At 42.5% G+C, this 16,918-nt stretch overlaps 1 protein-coding gene across 1 annotated transcript in view; it reads left to right on the plus strand.

Annotated features, from left to right (window-relative positions):
- The window catches only part of gys2 (glycogen synthase 2), a 60,205-nt gene that overhangs the window by 17,678 nt on the left and 25,609 nt on the right, over window positions 1–16,918 (plus strand). Inside the window, exons 5-10 of the mRNA XM_033989997.2 lie at window positions 4,582–4,726; window positions 5,179–5,296; window positions 6,335–6,455; window positions 7,488–7,594; window positions 12,605–12,664; window positions 12,732–12,810. Coding sequence (XP_033845888.1) covers window positions 4,582–4,726; window positions 5,179–5,296; window positions 6,335–6,455; window positions 7,488–7,594; window positions 12,605–12,664; window positions 12,732–12,810 — 630 coding nt within the window. The remainder of the gene's footprint in view (window positions 1–4,581; window positions 4,727–5,178; window positions 5,297–6,334; window positions 6,456–7,487; window positions 7,595–12,604; window positions 12,665–12,731; window positions 12,811–16,918) is intronic.

A 16,918-nucleotide genomic window follows, 5' to 3' on the forward strand; every position in this document is an offset into this window, starting at 1 on the left:
GACTGCGGGGGTCGAGCGGGAAAGGCACAAGTCAAAACTTCAGGTTCATTATGAGATTTACAGAGAAAAGATGCACATGTACAACCACAGTTTATGTAGAACAAGGCAAAGGTATTTTTCTGACATTATTGGAAGTTGCAGTAAGAACTCTGGTGTCCTATTGCAACAGAAAACAGATTAACAAACCCCCCAGCTCCACTGCCGTTAGAACTAATTTCCACATCTAAGTGCAATGAGTTTGCAGTGTTCTTTAATGACAAGGTTCAGGGCATTAAAAATGCCATAAATTCCACAACGCAAATAACAACCCAGCACCACCTAGACACTTAGAGCTGACTCACTTTGCACCTGTAACTGACAAAACTGTCCAAGAGATGGTCACCAGTCTGGGTTCATCTACATGCTGCCTCGATGTGTTACCCACTAAATTTCTAAAGTTTGTGCTCAACAGTTTGCTGTCACCACTCACTCACGTAGTTAATATGTCACTTCAATGTGGAACATTCCCAAGAGCTTTGAAAACTGCACTTATCAAGCCTCTCCTAAAGAAGGAGAGGCTTGATAAGTGCAATACAATATTGTGGCATCAAGACTGCTGTCTTGATGCCACAATATTGAACACTTACCGACCAATGTCAAATCTGCTGTTTCTAGGCAAAGTCCTTGAAAAGTTGTTTACCAACAGTTTATTAACTTTCTCCAAATGAACAACTCCTTCGATGTCTTCCAATCAGGTTTTAGACCCCACCACAGCACTGAGACCGCTCTTATCAAGGTGACAAATGACATCCGCCTGAACACTGATGCAGGCAAAGTCTCAGTGTTGATCCTGTTAGATCTGAGTGCTGCCTTTGACACTGTGGATCATGGGATTCTCTTACAGAGACTAGAGGACTGGGTGAGCATTTCTGGTACGGCACTAAACTGGTTCAAGTCTTATCTAGAAAACAGGGAGTACTTTGTTGAAATTGGAAATTGTGTCTCAGATAAAATGCCCCTGTCCTGTGGGGTGCCCCAGGGGTCAATCCTGGGACCCCTGTTGTTCAATCTCTACATGCTGCTGTTAGGCCAGTTAATACACAGCAACAATGTGTCTTACCACAACTCTGCAGATGACACTCAGATCTATGTCTCACTGGCAGCAGGTGAATATGGACCAGTGGATTCACTCACTGCATCAACAGATCAGTGTGTGGATGCAAAACAACTTTGAAGTCATCATCTTTGGCCCACAGAAACATAGAGAAAGTGTCAGCAGTCACCTCCAGTCTCTCTCTCTAAAACCTTCAAATCAGGCTTGAAATCTAGGGGTAATAATGGACTCAGACTTGAACTTTAACAGCCACATCAAATCAATAACATCTGCAGCTGTTTACAATCTAAAAACATGTCAAAAATCAAAGGTATACTGTCAAAGCCAGACTTAGAGAGACTTGTCCATGCATTTGTGTCCAGTAGGTTAGACTACTGTAACGGCCTGCTCACTGGCCTCTCCAAACGAGCCTTAACACAGCTGCAGTACATCCAGAACGCTGCTGCTCGGGTCCTGACTAGAACCAGGAAGTACGAGCACATAAGTCCTGTGCTCAGGTCTCTGCACTGGCTCCTGTGGCTTTAGAATAGACTTTAAAGCAGAATAGACTTTAAAGCAGCTCTGCTTGTGTATAAGTCTCTCCATGGCCTAGGTCCAAAGTACATCTCTGACATGTTAGTGCCATATGAACCATCTCACACTCTGAGGACTTCAGGGACCGGCCTCCTGGTGGTGCCCAGAGTCAGGACTAAACATGGGGAATCGGCGTTTCAGTTTTATGCAGCTAAAACCTGGAACAGTCTTCCTGAAGATGTGAGACAGGCCTCTACTTTGATAATGATTAAATCCAGGCTCAAAACTGTTCTGTTTATCTGTGCATACGACTGAAAGGTTTTTATTCTGCACTCTTCTCTTTTAATGTTAATTTTATGATGTTTATTTGTGATTATTTATGTTTTGATTTGTGTGATTTTAATGTCTTTCTTATTCTGTAAAGCACTTTGAATTACCTTGTGTACGAATTGTGCTATACAAATAAACTTGCCTTGCCTTTTGAGTTGGTGCAGTCCGACACAGACCAAAGAATTCGTCATCACATTGAGTACAAACGTCACAAAATGCAAACTCGGAGCTAACAGATTTGAAAGATTTTCTACTTGGAAGTCTGCAGTCCAAGCTGTTTCTAGTCTAATCAAAAACGCAAAAACATGTAAAAAACTCCACAACACTACACAAGTGACACAGGTGTCAATGTACAAGCGACAACAGCAATCATAAAAGCTGTGCAACAAGACTGTTTTGCAAAAGAGCTTCAATGTCACTCAGAAAAGAAGCAACTTCCAAAACAAAGCGGTGTTTTGAAGAAAAACACCCTCTCATCATTCCAAACAGCCATTTCGCCATTCTGTTAATAAGACATTATCACGAACAAGTCGCCCACCAGGGGTGCCATTTTTTCTGAAGGTGCTATCAGATCAGCAGGATTAAGGCTAATTGAAGGAAATAGACTTGTGTCTGATGTCATACACAAATGTGTCACATGCAAAAAGCTAAGAGGCAAATGTCCCAGTTACCCTCAGACAGACTTACCCCTGAACCACCTTTTACGCGGTTTAGGTTTAGACGCCTTTGGCCCATGGACTGTGACCTCACACAAATCTAGAGGAAGTTATGCTGAAAGTAAAAGATGGGCTCTTATCTTTTCTTGTCTCAGCTCCAGAGCAGTGCATATTCAAGTAATCAAATCCATGATTACAGCAAGCTTTATCAATGCACTCAGAAGTTTCACTGTGCTAAGAGGGACAGTTAAAATGCTCAGATCAGATAGAGAAACAAACTTCATAGGTGCATGCAGAGAGCTCAACTTCAGTTCGGACAATCCTGACCTAAAAACGTACTTAAAGGACAACAAGTGCACATGGACTTTTAACCCTCCCCACCCTTTGCATATGGGTGGTGTCTTGGAGAGGGTGAATGGCATTGCAAGGCATATTCTGGATGCTCTCCTACTTAAAACAAGCATGTCATCTTTAACACATGAAATACTTACCACTCTGATGGCAGAAGTCACTGCTATTATGAACTCAAGACCACTGTGCCAATATCTTCAGACCTAGAATCTCCTGCAGTTCTCACCCCATCCATGCTGTTGACCCAAAAAAACAGACTCTCTTGCTCCTCAGCAGGAGATTTTGACATGCATGACCTCTCCAACAAACGGGCCGAGTGCAAGGACTAGCGGATGCATTCTGGAAACGATGGAAAATGGACCATCTATCAACACTACAACCAAGAAGGAAATGCAACACCAAAATGGACAATCTGCAAGTCGGAGATATTTTATTGCTTAAGGATTCACAGGCCAAAAGGATGGACTGGCCTCTCGCACTTGTAATGAAAACTTTGCCTCGTCTGGATAATGAAGTTTGTAAAGTTGAAGTAAAGGTTTCTAGACAACTTACTGCTAAGGTTTACTTGAGACCAATTTCAGATGTAGTTTTGTTCACAAAAACATGACAAAGTGTAATAGTGGTATAATTATACCAGACAGGGAGTGTGCTGTCTCTTTAAGGACAGGTGGTGAAACATTGCCCTCTAGTGGGCGCATGTCAGATTGCGTTTTGTCTTTTGTAAAGATGTAGCAGCCATGTTCTTTCTGCCAGTGTCGGAGCTGCAGTTTGTGTTAAAAAGTGCTGAAATATCTTTGTCAGAGTTTAAGAGAGCATATGTCTGTGATTTTATGTCATTTTATTTGCTCAAATGTACAAATGTGATTTTCATTTGACCTTATTCATATGTTGATTTGATCGCATTTGCTTCTATCTATGCTAATTGCTACTAGCTATGCTAGTGGGCCTTACATTGTTTTTCATGGTCATTACCAGTTTATTTGAGTAGCTAGCCACTGCTAACCTGTGCTAGCATTTGTTAATCACGTTTTTATGTGTCTGTCTCCTGCATGCAGAGACCTATTATGTTTTCTGTGTCTGTTTTACAGTTTTACAAATTAAAGAAAGTAAAAGACTTGGAGCTATGAAGCAATAAACATGACCCAAAGTCATTCAACGTTGTGTTCATTGCACATCCTCTTTAACCAAGCACTAAGGTTGTCCTTTTTTAAGCTTTCTACCATGGTATAACATTCCTGAAGAGGTTTTAAGATGTTTATTCGAACCCTTCATACGGTTAGCAATAAGATTCTGTGCAATGCTTAGCCCACAAGCCTCTGTCACCCATGCTCCCACATGACAATTCTCCAGAAATATACAAACACATGATACAAAACTCTATACAGCAACTTGACAAACCTGATGTGATGTGCAGTAGGTTCATTCCTGGATATTGCATTTTCAAAACAATGAAAGATAACATGGTGATCTAAATATGTATGTGTTATTAGCTAATACCCCATAGAAGTAAAATACCCCCTTTAAGGTTAGGCAATGACTATGGTCAAGGTTCGGAGGATCAGTCTCCAGGAAACTAATGGAAGTCAATATAATGTCCTCACAAAGCATGGAAGCCAACAGTGTGTGTGCATGTTTCAGTTTAATGTCGACAAAGAGGCTGGGGAGAGGCAGATCTACCACCGCTACTGTCTAGAGAGAGCTGCGGTCCACTGTGCCCACGTCTTCACCACTGTGTCCCAGATCACTGCTGTAGAGGCCAGACACATGCTGCACCGCCAAGCAGGTACAGGGGGCACGCTGAGACTGAGAGCTGCTCCCTATGAGCTGCAGTTTCAGATTGCGAGTCTAGACTGATATGTATCTATATATATATATATTTATGCAGTCTGGTCACTACACCCTCATTGCATGTCAAACCAGAACCAATCAAATGATTGTTTTTTTGTGATGCATGTGAAACGAAGGAGCTCATTGGTCACACATCAATTACATATGAAATTATATTTCTCTCACCTCAGATAAACAGAGTTCAGTGATTCTCACACTCATGTCTGTGTGAAGTATTGGGGAAGCATGTATTCTGGATCCCAGGCAACAGTACATCACCACATATGAGACATGTGTGACCTTTGTTGGTTGCCTTTGCTGTAGAGAGCAGATGGCTCTAGTGCTATAGTAGTAGTAAGTAGCAGTAGTAAGTATGTTCGTCTGTGTGTCTGCTCTGTGTCTGTGCAGACGTGGTGACCCCCAACGGACTCAACGTCAAGAAGTTCTCAGCCATCCACGAGTTCCAGAACCTACACGCCACCAGCAAAGGCCGCATCCAGGAGTTTGTGCGAGGACACTTCTATGGGTGCTCCCTCTACTACCGTATTTTCCGGACTATAAGTCACACTTTTTTTTCAAAGTTTGGCCCGGGGTGCGACTTATAGTATTGTTATTATTAAAATATCTTCATTATTGTCACACTGACAACTGCATGAGGGCTCTCTAGGCTTGTGTACCAGTAACACAGCCACGTGGAAGTGGCGGTTCATCTACTTCCGTGATAGGCGGAGTTGTTCAGAAGCGACACCGAGGTTGCAGAATTCAATGGATTTAGTGATTTGGAGTGAGATCCAGAGTAAACTTGTTAGCTTGTTTTTTATGCTTTAGTTATATGATTAACTGTTAATATCTTACATCAACATACCAGACACATATTCAGTTCATTGTCTATGGTTCATGTAGCTGATTAAATATGATTTATATAACGGTTGATTATACTTGTTACAATTCACTTGTTTGACCAATAGATGGTGCTGGTGTATTTGTAACACCTGTAAGAAAATTTACTTGACTAATTTTCTTTCTATATTTCACATTTAATTTCCCCTTATTTATTTCCCCTATATTTATAAGACCAGAAAGGTGATCATTTTTCATTTGGAAGAATATTGTAAATGTCCAGTTTAAGTAGCGTTTATTTTCTGACAAAAACATTTGCGTAATTCTGGCAAACCTTCACATTCCTTTAGAGAAATATATATTGTTTTATTATGGAAGCATGTCTGTTGGCTGCTGTGATTGACTAAAAACCCAGAGAGAGGAGAGTTTCTCCTCTTCCTGAATGATATATATGGGAGCCTTTGCATTAAACTCACTTCTTACTCAGGTTAGCAAAATATGTATTTATTTTGTGTACGTGTAAGTTTCCAACAAACTTTTATTACCACGCTTAATCAGAGATAGATAACACCCAAGCCTCTTCAAGTGTCCTCCTGTCCCTTCATACTCCAATGAAGTGTCCAATATGTGAAAGCACACAGTACACAAACTTCTGAAGAGCGTATGAAGACTACATGTTGTGTGACTAAAATGTGCAAGTGTAACATTGTTTCTTTGTGCACAGACATTTAGATTTTAACCTGGACAAGACTCTGTTCTTCTTCATCGCTGGACGCTACGAGTTCTCCAACAAAGGAGCTGACATCTTCCTGGAGTCCCTGTCCCGCCTCAACTACCTGCTGCGGGTACTCCCTCACAGAGCCTTATTCATAGACAGGAGGTACTCTCCTGCACATGCCCATACTTATAGATGGGAGTACTCTCTCTCACATCCTCATACTCACAGACAGGGGGCTCTCTCCCTCACATGCCCATACTCATAGACGGGGGCACTCTCACATGCCCAGTTACAAACAAGGGGCACCCTCTCTTACATGCCCATACTCACAGACAGGGGGCTATAAGAATGTTTGTTGTTGGTTTAAGCGTCTTAGAGGACCAAGAGTCAGAACAAAGTCAGAAGGGTTTTAATGAGTTTCATACAGGGAAAGTGAACAATGAAGCAACCGACTCTCCTGACAGGATAGGAAGAGAGCCCTTAGATGTGCATGTTGACAGCTTTTATAGTGTCTCTCAATGTGTGTGTGTGTAAGGCAGGTCTTCTGGTCTGCATGTCGCTACACGTTAAGCAACTTTAGGCAAAGTTGAACAAGGTGACTGTTTTACAATCCTCTCAGAGTTGGGGTCACACATTCCTTAGTGAAAGAGGCTAAGACAGAGGTGCCCAAACTTTTTTTTATCGAGGGCCACATCTCAAAACATATTCAAAGCGGAGGGCCACAGACCAGTGATCAATGCAGCACGGTGCTTTAAACGCAGCTTTGACGGAGCCGCTGTGTATCAATAAGGCCTGTATCACACTGCAATGTGATGTCTGAGGTTATAGTGGTAGAAATAGTTTAATTTGCTGTTAAAAGTACTGCTTATGATCAATTGGGCTAGTTCAGCAGGAGGCTTGAGGGCCGATAAAAATTGGTCTGAGGGCCGCATTTGGCCCCCGGGCCTTAGTTTGGACACCCCTGAGAGATAAGTGATAAGTGTCCTTAACCAAAATGAGCAGAACATAGTTGGTACCTTATTGCCCACACGTCCTTGTAAGACCCCACTGGTCTGCATGGCGTCTTGGTGCGTCCCCCACACACTCCACGTCTTATTTACCTTAGCATTAGTAAATCAAGATACTCTCTCCCCATCTCAGTGACTTGTATTGTCTGCAGGTCCATCGCAGTGACGTCACCGTTGTGGTCTTTCTCATCATGCCTGCCAAAACCAACAACTTTAATGTGGAGTCGCTCAAGGGACAGGCCATCCGCAAGCAGCTGTGGTAAGTCTCATAGGGACAGGAGGAGTCAGAGTTTTACATCCAGTACATCTATAAGTATTTAAACTTTTGTCTCATAGAGTAGTTAAGTTGCTAAAACTGGTGTCAATAGCTCTTTTCACAGTTGCTAAAAATAGACAAGGCAAGGCAAGTTTATTTGTATAGCACAATTCATACACAAGGTAATTCAAAGTGCTTTACAGAATAAGAAAGACATTAAAATCACACAAATCAAAACATAAATAATCACAAATAATCATCATAAAATTAACATTAAAAGAGAAGAGTGCAGAATAAAACCCTTTCAGTCGTATGCACAGCTAAACAGAACTGTTTTGAGCCTGGATTTAAACATTGTCAAAGTAGAGGCCTGTCTCACATCTTCAGGAAGACTGTTCCAGGTTTTAGCTGCATAAAACTTAAATGCTGATTCCCCATGTTTAGTCCTGACTCTGGGCACCAGCAGGAGGCCAGTCCCTGAGGTCCTCAGAGTGTGAGATGGTTCATATGGCACTAACATGTCGGAGATGTACTTTGGACCTAGGCCATGGAGAGACTTATACACAAGCAGAGCTGCTTTAAAGTCTATTATTTGAGCCACAGGAGCCAGTGTAGAGACCTGAGCACAAAACTTATGTGCTCGTACTTCCTGGTTCTAGTCAGACCAGAGCAGCAGTGTTCTGGATGTACTGCAGCTGTGTTAAGGCTCGTTTGGAGAGGCCAGTGAGCAGGGTGTTACAGTAGTCTAACCTACTGGAGACAAATGCATGGATAAGTCTCTCTAAGTCTGGCTTTGACAGTTTACCTTTGATTTTTGACATGTTTTTTAGGTGGTAAAATGCTGCAGATGTTACTGATTTGATGTGGCTGTTAAAGTTCAAGTCTGAGTCCATTGTTATCCCTAGATTTCTAGCCTGAGTTGAAGGTTTTAAAGAGAGAGACTGGAGGTGACTGCTGACACTTTCTCTATGTTTCTGTGGGCCAAAGATGATGACTTCAGTCTTGTCTGAGTTTAGCAGAAGAAAGTTGTTTTGCATCCACACACTGATCTGTTGATGCAGTGAGTGAATCCACTGGTCCATATTCACCTGCTGCCAGTGAGACATAGATCTGAGTGTCATCTTTATAGTTGTGGTAAGACACATTGTTGCCGCGTATTAACTGGCCTAACAGCAGCATGTAGAGATTGACCCAGAATTGACCCCTGGGGCACCCCACAGGTCAAGGACATTTTATCTGATATACATTTTCCAATTTCAACAAAGTACTTCCTGTTTTCTAAATAGGACTTGAACCAGTTTAGTGCAGTACCAGAGATGCTCACCCAGTCCTCTAGTCTCTGTAAAAGAATCCCATGATCCACAGTGTCAAAGGCAGCACTCAGATCTAACAGGATCAACACTGAGACTTTGCCTGCATCAGTGTTCAGGCGGATGTCATTTGTCACCTTGATAAGAGCAGTCTCAGTGCTGTGGTGGGTGTAAAACCTGACTGGAAAACATCGAAGGAGTTTTTCATTTTGAGGAAGTTAATAAACTGTTGGTAAACAACTTTTTTGAGGACTTTGCCTAAAAACGGCAGATTTGAGATCGGTCGGTAATTGTTCAATATTTTGGCATCAAGACTGCTCTTCTTTAGGAGAGGCTTGATAACCGCAGTTTTCAAAGCTCTTGGGAATGTTCCAGATTGAAGTGACATATTAACTACGTGAGTGAGTGGTGACAGCAAACTGTTGAGCACAGACTTTAGAAATTTAGTGGGTAACACATCGAGGCAGCACGTAGATGAACTCAGACTGGTGACAATCTCTTGGACAGTTTTGTCAGTTACAGGTGTAATGTGAGTCAGCTCTAAGTGTCTAGGTGGTGCTGAGGTGTTATTTGCGTTGTGGAATTTATGGCATATTTAATGCCCTGAACCTTGTCATTAAAGAACACTGCAAACTCATTGCACTTAGATGTGGAAATTAGTTCTAACGGCAGTGGAGCTGGGGGGTTTGTTAATCTGTTTACTGTTGCAAACAGGACACGAGAGTTGTTACTAAAACTTCCAATAATGTCAGAAACTCCCTTTTCTGTGCCCTGACTGAGTCATCATTCTTCCATGGCGCTTTCTGCTTATCTTTAACCATTTTAACCTTCATCAGGGCAATGGTGTCCAGAACATTCAAAACACTCGAAGTTACAGAGTTCAACAAATCATCAACATTAGAACATGAAGCATTTTCAAAGTGTATCATTTCCATGAACAGTGCACCTGTGTTGTAATTTATGTGTCTCCTTCGAACAACTGCAGGACCAGCCGCTGGTTTGGGAATAACAGAGAGGTCAAAGAAGACACAGAAATGATCAGACAGAGCAACATCCACCACACTGACATTTGAAATATTTACTCCTTTTGTAATAAGCAGGTCCAGAGTGTGTCCTCTGTTGTGGGTGGGCTCGCTGACATGCTGAGTCAGGCCAAAGGTTTCAAGGACAGAACTGAGCTCTTTAGCGTTTCTGTCAAACACATTATCCACATGTACATTAAAATCACCTGTAATGACTAAACCATCAAAGTCTGTGCATACGACTGAAAACATCTCAGTAAAATCATCAATAAAACTCAGACAGTGCTGGGGAGGTTTGTATATGACTAAGTAGAGTATGGAGGGGGATTGTTTTAGCTCCATTTTGAATGAAACATACTCAAAATCTGTGAGTAAACTAAGTTATCTCTACACACACACCTCCACCCTTTTTGTTTACTCGTGTTTCAGATTCAAATTTAAAGTTGGGTGGAGTTGATTCCACTAGAATTGCATTACCTGTGTTTTTGTCGAGCCATGTTTCCGTTAAAAACAAAGTCAAGACTAAAAGAAGAAATAAAGTCATTAATTAAAAAGGACTTGTTACATAAAGATATAACATTGAGCACAGCAAGTTTCAGATTAGTTTCAGTAGGACTGGATGTTATCTTCTTACAGGGAATGTGAACTAAATGTCTCTGATTGGACAGTCTAACTGTCCTTCTGTTAATCAGCCTATGTGGTGTAACTGTAGATATAGCTCCATCACACGGCCTCAGCATGATATTATCTTTATCATGACTGTATGTCCTGAGACAGCAGAGGCCCTGTGTGTCCTAGCTCTTGTTGATAACAGCTCTGGGGGAAGGCAGGGAAGGGCGAGGAGGGGGGAGTTTGGGTGAGGGATCAGGTGAGGGCCGAGGAGGCGGAGCAGGGGGGAGTTTGGGTGAAAGACGAGGGGGGATAGGTGGGTACGGGGAAGAGTTCAGCATAGTTGATGCCAGAACTCTCGATCGCACATTAGGTGTGAGGGGAGCCATCTTAATTCCTGATCTGATAAGACTTTCTAGATGGTCGGGAAGGGCCATAGGTGAAGGTGGGGAGGAAAAGGAGAGTGAGGAGTCCCTAGAGGGAGTGGATGTAGCAAAGGGGACCCAGGGTTGGTCTGTGAGCAGGGGAGGTGATGTGGGTGCTGTTGTGACTGAAACCTCTGCTGGGGCTGTCACAGACAGATTCAAGGCCTGTGATGTGGGCCCTGGGGGAAGTGACGCTGGAGATGCATCCTTCACTTTTGAAGGTGGTGGTGATGCTGATTTGTTCTCTTGGGGAGGTGGTGGTGCTGCTGAATCCTTCGCTGGGGGAGATGGTTGTGCTGCTGGTGGTGACTCCTTCGCTGGGGGAGGTGATGGTTGTAGTTGTGTTGCTGCTGGTGGTGCTGACACATTGGCTCGGTCTGTGGTTGGTGCAGCAGGAATGCTTCTCTCATTCCTCTTTTCTCTCACTGGCCCAGGACCCTGTCCAGGCCGGTTTCTCAGAGCGTGGAGGAGATTATCCGTCAACACTCTCACTCCACCTCTGCTCAGGTGCGGGCCATTTCCCTTGAACAGGTCGTCTCGTTTCCAGAACAGATCAAAGTTCTCAATGTAGTGCACTCCTCTGGCTGCACATTCGTTGAACAGCCATGTGTTCAGCTGAAGCAGCCAGGTAAATTTGTTCATCTTCCTTCTGTCTATGCTAGGAAGAGGTCCACTGATGAAAGTCTTAACCTCCAGTTTATCAAGCTCCTCAAATAATTCAATGAAATGCTTTTTCAAGATTTCAGTCTGATTCATTCCGGTGTCAACTGCACCCACGTGCACAATCAGCTCTTTAGCTCCTTGGTGTGTTGACAAAACTTTTAGCAGGAGTTTTGTAATCTCAGAGACAGTGTGACTGGGGTAAGAGCAAGTTTGGATTCCTCTGTGAGTCACATCTCTGATAGTATCGTCTCCTAGCAGCAGCGTATCTCTGACCTTGACGTTTGGCACAGCCTGTCTGCCGCTGCTCTTTTGCCAACTTCATTGCTCTTGTTTTGGACAAAAATCCATTTTCTGTTTGTATATTAACATCAACATCAGTCTGTGACAGTGGTAAAAATCTGTTTGTAAGTTGTATTTTGGGTGATGTAACTATATTAGCATTGTCTCTTATCACTTGTCGCGTTGGCTTGAAATTCTTGTCTTTACAAAGTTTTGGAAAAGACACCGTATCACTCAGGTTTAAGTTGAAAGTAGCAGTTTTTTCACTCTCTTTTCTGAAAGTAACTGTAGGCTGCTTACCATTGGAGGTCGCAGGGAGCGTCTGGTGAAGTCCTTTTTCAGATTCTAAAACAAATATCCGTGCTTGTAGCTCAATAATTTGTTGTTGATAGTTCCGACAGCGTTCGCAGAAAGAATTCCTTTTGTTTCTTACCGCGGACATGTTGGTGGCTCGTCAAAAATTTTGTTCAAAAAATGTGAAAATGGTTTAAAAATCTTGGTTTACTTAAGAGAAAATCATAACTAAACAAATCTCCCAGCAATGGAAGAGGTAAAATGATTAAAAAAGCAAAGTAAGGAGGAAGCAGCAGGAGCAAGCAAGGTTTGCGTCTGCACTCTTCAGAAGCAGGAAGTTAAAAGCAAAAACAAGCAAATATATTTAAAAAAAAGGTTTGAAATGTTTCACTAAACAACTAACTGATATAGGGACACGGCGCACGCGGTGAAGGAGAAGTTTGGCCGACAACTCTATGACTCTCTGCTGAGGTAAATCTGTCCTGCTGCACTGAAACTGTCCCACCTGTGAAACCATCTCCATCCTCATTCTGTTCAGAGGACAGATTCCTGACATGAACGCCATTCTGGACCGTGACGACTTCACCATCATGAAGAGAGCTATCTACGCCACACAGGTACCAGCCTTACCTGTCTCCTGTCTTCTCAGACTGTGTACAACCATAGCCTGTATAAACAAGTGGACTAAGTGAGTGTGTTGTGTGACCCATAGTGTTCAGTTATAACCAAATGAAGCTCATCAAGGCTAGCAGTTAATATTGGCAAATTTGGAGCAGAGTTCCACATGTGGAATTCTAATCGCAGGCATCATTGCAAACCAAGAGCCAATTGTTGAAGGTAACCCCCCTTCCTACCCAGTTTGGCAGGGAGCAGTCGCTTAGCAACATTGTCAATCAAATCTGTTGCTAACACTAAGAAGAGCAACCACAGGGAAAGAAGGCACCTGATTTCTCTGTTATTAATGTTCTTATTTTGATTGATGGACAAAATGGCAAAATAAAAACTGTTTGAAGATCAAAATGATGAGCCTGACAGAGAGAGGGGCCACCATGCTCACTTTCTATTTGAATTGTGGCAACTACCAGGTTAGCTATGTCCATTTATATATCCACACATACATACCAAGTTGTCAGAGAGAATCAGATGACCAAGCCCTCAGAAAAGCCCCAAAAGCATCCTTAGCCCACAAAAATAGTAGTCTGTAATAATAGTCTGTCTGGAAAAGAAAGGTCAGTTTAGCAAAATTAGCCTTTATGCCAACACTGTGGCAAAGCGCATTTCTGACCTGTCAAGTGACATTTATGACCAACTGTGTGAGAAAGCCAAATGTTTCAGTGTATACTCAGTCGCTCTTGATGAGACCAGGGACATCACCAAAACTGCCCAGCTTGCAATGTATGTGATGGAGGAGTTGCTCACAGTAATTCCAATGCATGACCAGACTACTGCTCAAAAGATATTTCACCAGCTGTGTGCCATCACCAGCCATTGAGAATGCCGGTTTGCCATGGAAGAGGTTTGTTGGAATAACAACCAATGGAACGCCATCAATGACAGGGAGGAAAAATGGTCTGGTGGCACTTGTTAAAAAAAAAACTAAACTGGAAGAGGAGGGTGTGGAGGAGGCCATTGCTCTGCACTGCATTATCCATCAGCAGGCTCTTTGCAGCAAATGCCTGAAGTTTGACAATGTGATGTCTGTCGTTGTGAAATGCATCAACCAAATCAGATCCAAGGGCTTAAAGCACAGAAGGTTCCTTGCTTTTTTAGAGGAAATTGAGTCAGAATATGGGGATGTGCTCTACTTCATCGAGGTACATTGGCTCAGCAGGGGAAAAGTATTGAAGTTTTTCAGGTGAGAGCAGAAGTGAAAGCCTTCACGGAGAAGGATGAGTGGCTGTTCCTGTGCTAAGTGATCCCAAATGACTCATGGACTTAGCTTTTCTTGTTGATATCACACATGAGCTTAATGTACGGAACAAGAAGTTACAAGGCTAGAGGCAACTTGTCAGTGCTGCCTATGACAACATGAGAGCATTCTCCACAAAACATGTGTTATGGAAAAAAACTTTTCCCAGCATGCAAGGCAATGGGAATGCAGGCACTCCATTCAGTGGTGAGAAGTATGTTGATGTCATTTTGAAAATACAGGAGGAATTTGATCACAGATTTGTAGACTTCAAGACACACAGAGCCACATTTCAAATTTTTGCAGACCCCTTCTCTTTTGATGTGCAAGATGCTCCTCCTGTGCTTCCAATGGAGCTCACTGACCTGCAGTCCAACTCTGAACTCAAAGCAAAGTTCAGGGAGGTGAGTGGAAAAGCAGACAAGCTTGGACAATTTTTAAGAGAATTGATCCCCAGCTTCGCTGAGCATTCCAGAATGTTCAAGCGGACCATGTGTCTTTTTGGGAGCACATACTTGTGCGAAAAGCTCTTCTCCACCTTGAACTTCAATAAGTCCAAGTACAGGTTGAGACTTACTGATGATCATCTTCAAGCCATACTGAGGGTCTCAACTGCATCCTCCCTCAAGCCAAATGCGGTTCGGCTATGTGAGAGGAAGCGCTACCAGGTCTTTAGCCGCAATGAGTAGGCAAGAGACATGTTCAACATGTTCAGAAGAACAGTTCATGCTCCGTTCATGTTCAGGACAATTCATGTTATTTATTATTGATTCATTTATGTTGTTATTAATTCTTGATTTGTTTATTTATTTTTTATCTTATTTTGTGTTAAAAAATTTAAATAAAGAGATTTGAGAAGATTGGATTTTTTTTAACAAAGCACTTCTTGTGGAAAACTTGATACAGCCCAGCCTCACCTAGACTCTGATTCCTGCGGCCTCCGGGTAAATTGAGTTTGAGACCCCGGGACTAAACACTAAATCCATGTTTTTGCAACTGAGCTATGTACATTGTGTTTTAATAACTTTGTTTACGATTCCTTGTTTTTTCTAAGCTACTTTAATGAAAACTAGGTACATTTGCAGTTTTGTGTTCTGTTTAAAACTGATTTCAAGAGGCCTGTGACATCATGCACCTCTGCCCTATTGATACTGTGCAGCAGATGTCCATTCTCTGGGGGTGTGATGCTAACCGTAGGCTTTACTCTGAGGCTTGCTAGACTTTAACCTGGGCTTTATTTTAACACTATCTGACCAGAGAGAGAGCTTGTTTAGTTAGAACTACAACAGGTTTGATGATTTGTGCTCTTAAAAAGGTATCTCACACATAAAATTACACTCACAGGCTAGTAAGCATTAGCCACTCACCTTTCTGTTGAAAATCAAACACCGAAACAAGACTGCTCGCATTCATCTCAGGCTTCTGAAGATACAGTGGCTTGTATTCATCCCCCTGGGACCTTTTGCAATTTTGTCACGTCACAACCACAAATTTAAATATGTTTGAATTTGTATTTTATCTGAATAAGTAACACAAAATTGTACATAAGTGTGAAGCAGAAAAAAAATTATACATAATTTCCAATTTAATTTTTCCAAATTAAAAAAAAAAAAAAAACAACTGAAAAGTGCAGTGTGCAAAAGTATTCAGCCCCCCAAGTCAATACTTTGTGGAACCGTCTTCTGCTGCAATCACAGCTGCAAGTCTTTGGAGTATGTCTCCACCAGCTTTGCACAAATACAGACTGAAATTTTTGCCCATTCTTTCTGGCAAAACAGTTCAAGCTCTGTCAGATTTGATGGAGACTGTTTGTGAACTGCAGTTTTCAGATCTTGCCACAGATTCTCAATTGGACTTTGAAATCCAAGATCCAAGCCCCACTTCACCACAACTTTTTCTCTGACCTGTTTGGTGTGCTCGTTTGACCTCATTTTGTAGTTTGCTCCCCAACTCTCAAACTTATGTGGCTTCACAGCACAGCTGCATTTCTACTGAGACAAGATTACACACAGGGGGACACTTTTTAGTCATTAGGTCAACATTCAATCTTCAAAATCATCAGGCAACTTCTAAAAGCAATTGGTTGCATTCAAGAAAAAGGGGGCTGAATACTTTTGTACGCTACACTTTATTATACGTTTATTTACAAGGTGAGGGTTGGCAAATGACGGTAGGTCAGACGGTGTGTCGGGAGCGGGGAGTAGCTGTGGTCCGGGGGAAAACGTGAGGAGCTGAATCTGAGACGAGGAGTACGGTACCGGTACAGGGAAACAGGGTTGAAGGCGGAAGTGCTGAGCTGCTCCAAGGAGCGGGATCTGGTGAGGAGCAAAGGTAATCCGGTCAGCATGTAAAAAGCAGAGAAAAAACATGAACAAAACCGGGCAAGGTATATTCACATGAACACGTGGACGATCTGGCGCCGAGTGTCGGGTCCTGGCTCCTCTTATCCACCGCAGGTGCAGCTGATGATGATTGCCTCCAGGTGTGCACGGGAGGAGCCAAGATCTCCGCCCAGCTCCAGACTCAGACACGTGAGGGAGGGGGAAAGGACAACAAGCAAGGTAGGACAGACCGGGATCATGACAAAATCACTTCACACTTGTGTGCTGCTCATTCACATAAAATGCTAAGAAAATGTATTTAAATTTATGGTTGTGATGTGACAATATGTGAAAAAGTTCCAGGGGGATGAATACTTTTACAAGCCACTGCATGTTTTGTAAATCCATTAGTATTTTTTCTTTACTTTTCAGACAATCTTAAAACTTTTTTGACGGTCTTTGCTAATGTGTGCATTGTGACATCATGGTAACTGC

This window comes from Periophthalmus magnuspinnatus, chromosome 23 (genome assembly GCF_009829125.3).
Source record: "Periophthalmus magnuspinnatus isolate fPerMag1 chromosome 23, fPerMag1.2.pri, whole genome shotgun sequence".
In the NCBI taxonomy this organism is placed as follows: domain Eukaryota; kingdom Metazoa; phylum Chordata; class Actinopteri; order Gobiiformes; family Gobiidae; genus Periophthalmus; species Periophthalmus magnuspinnatus.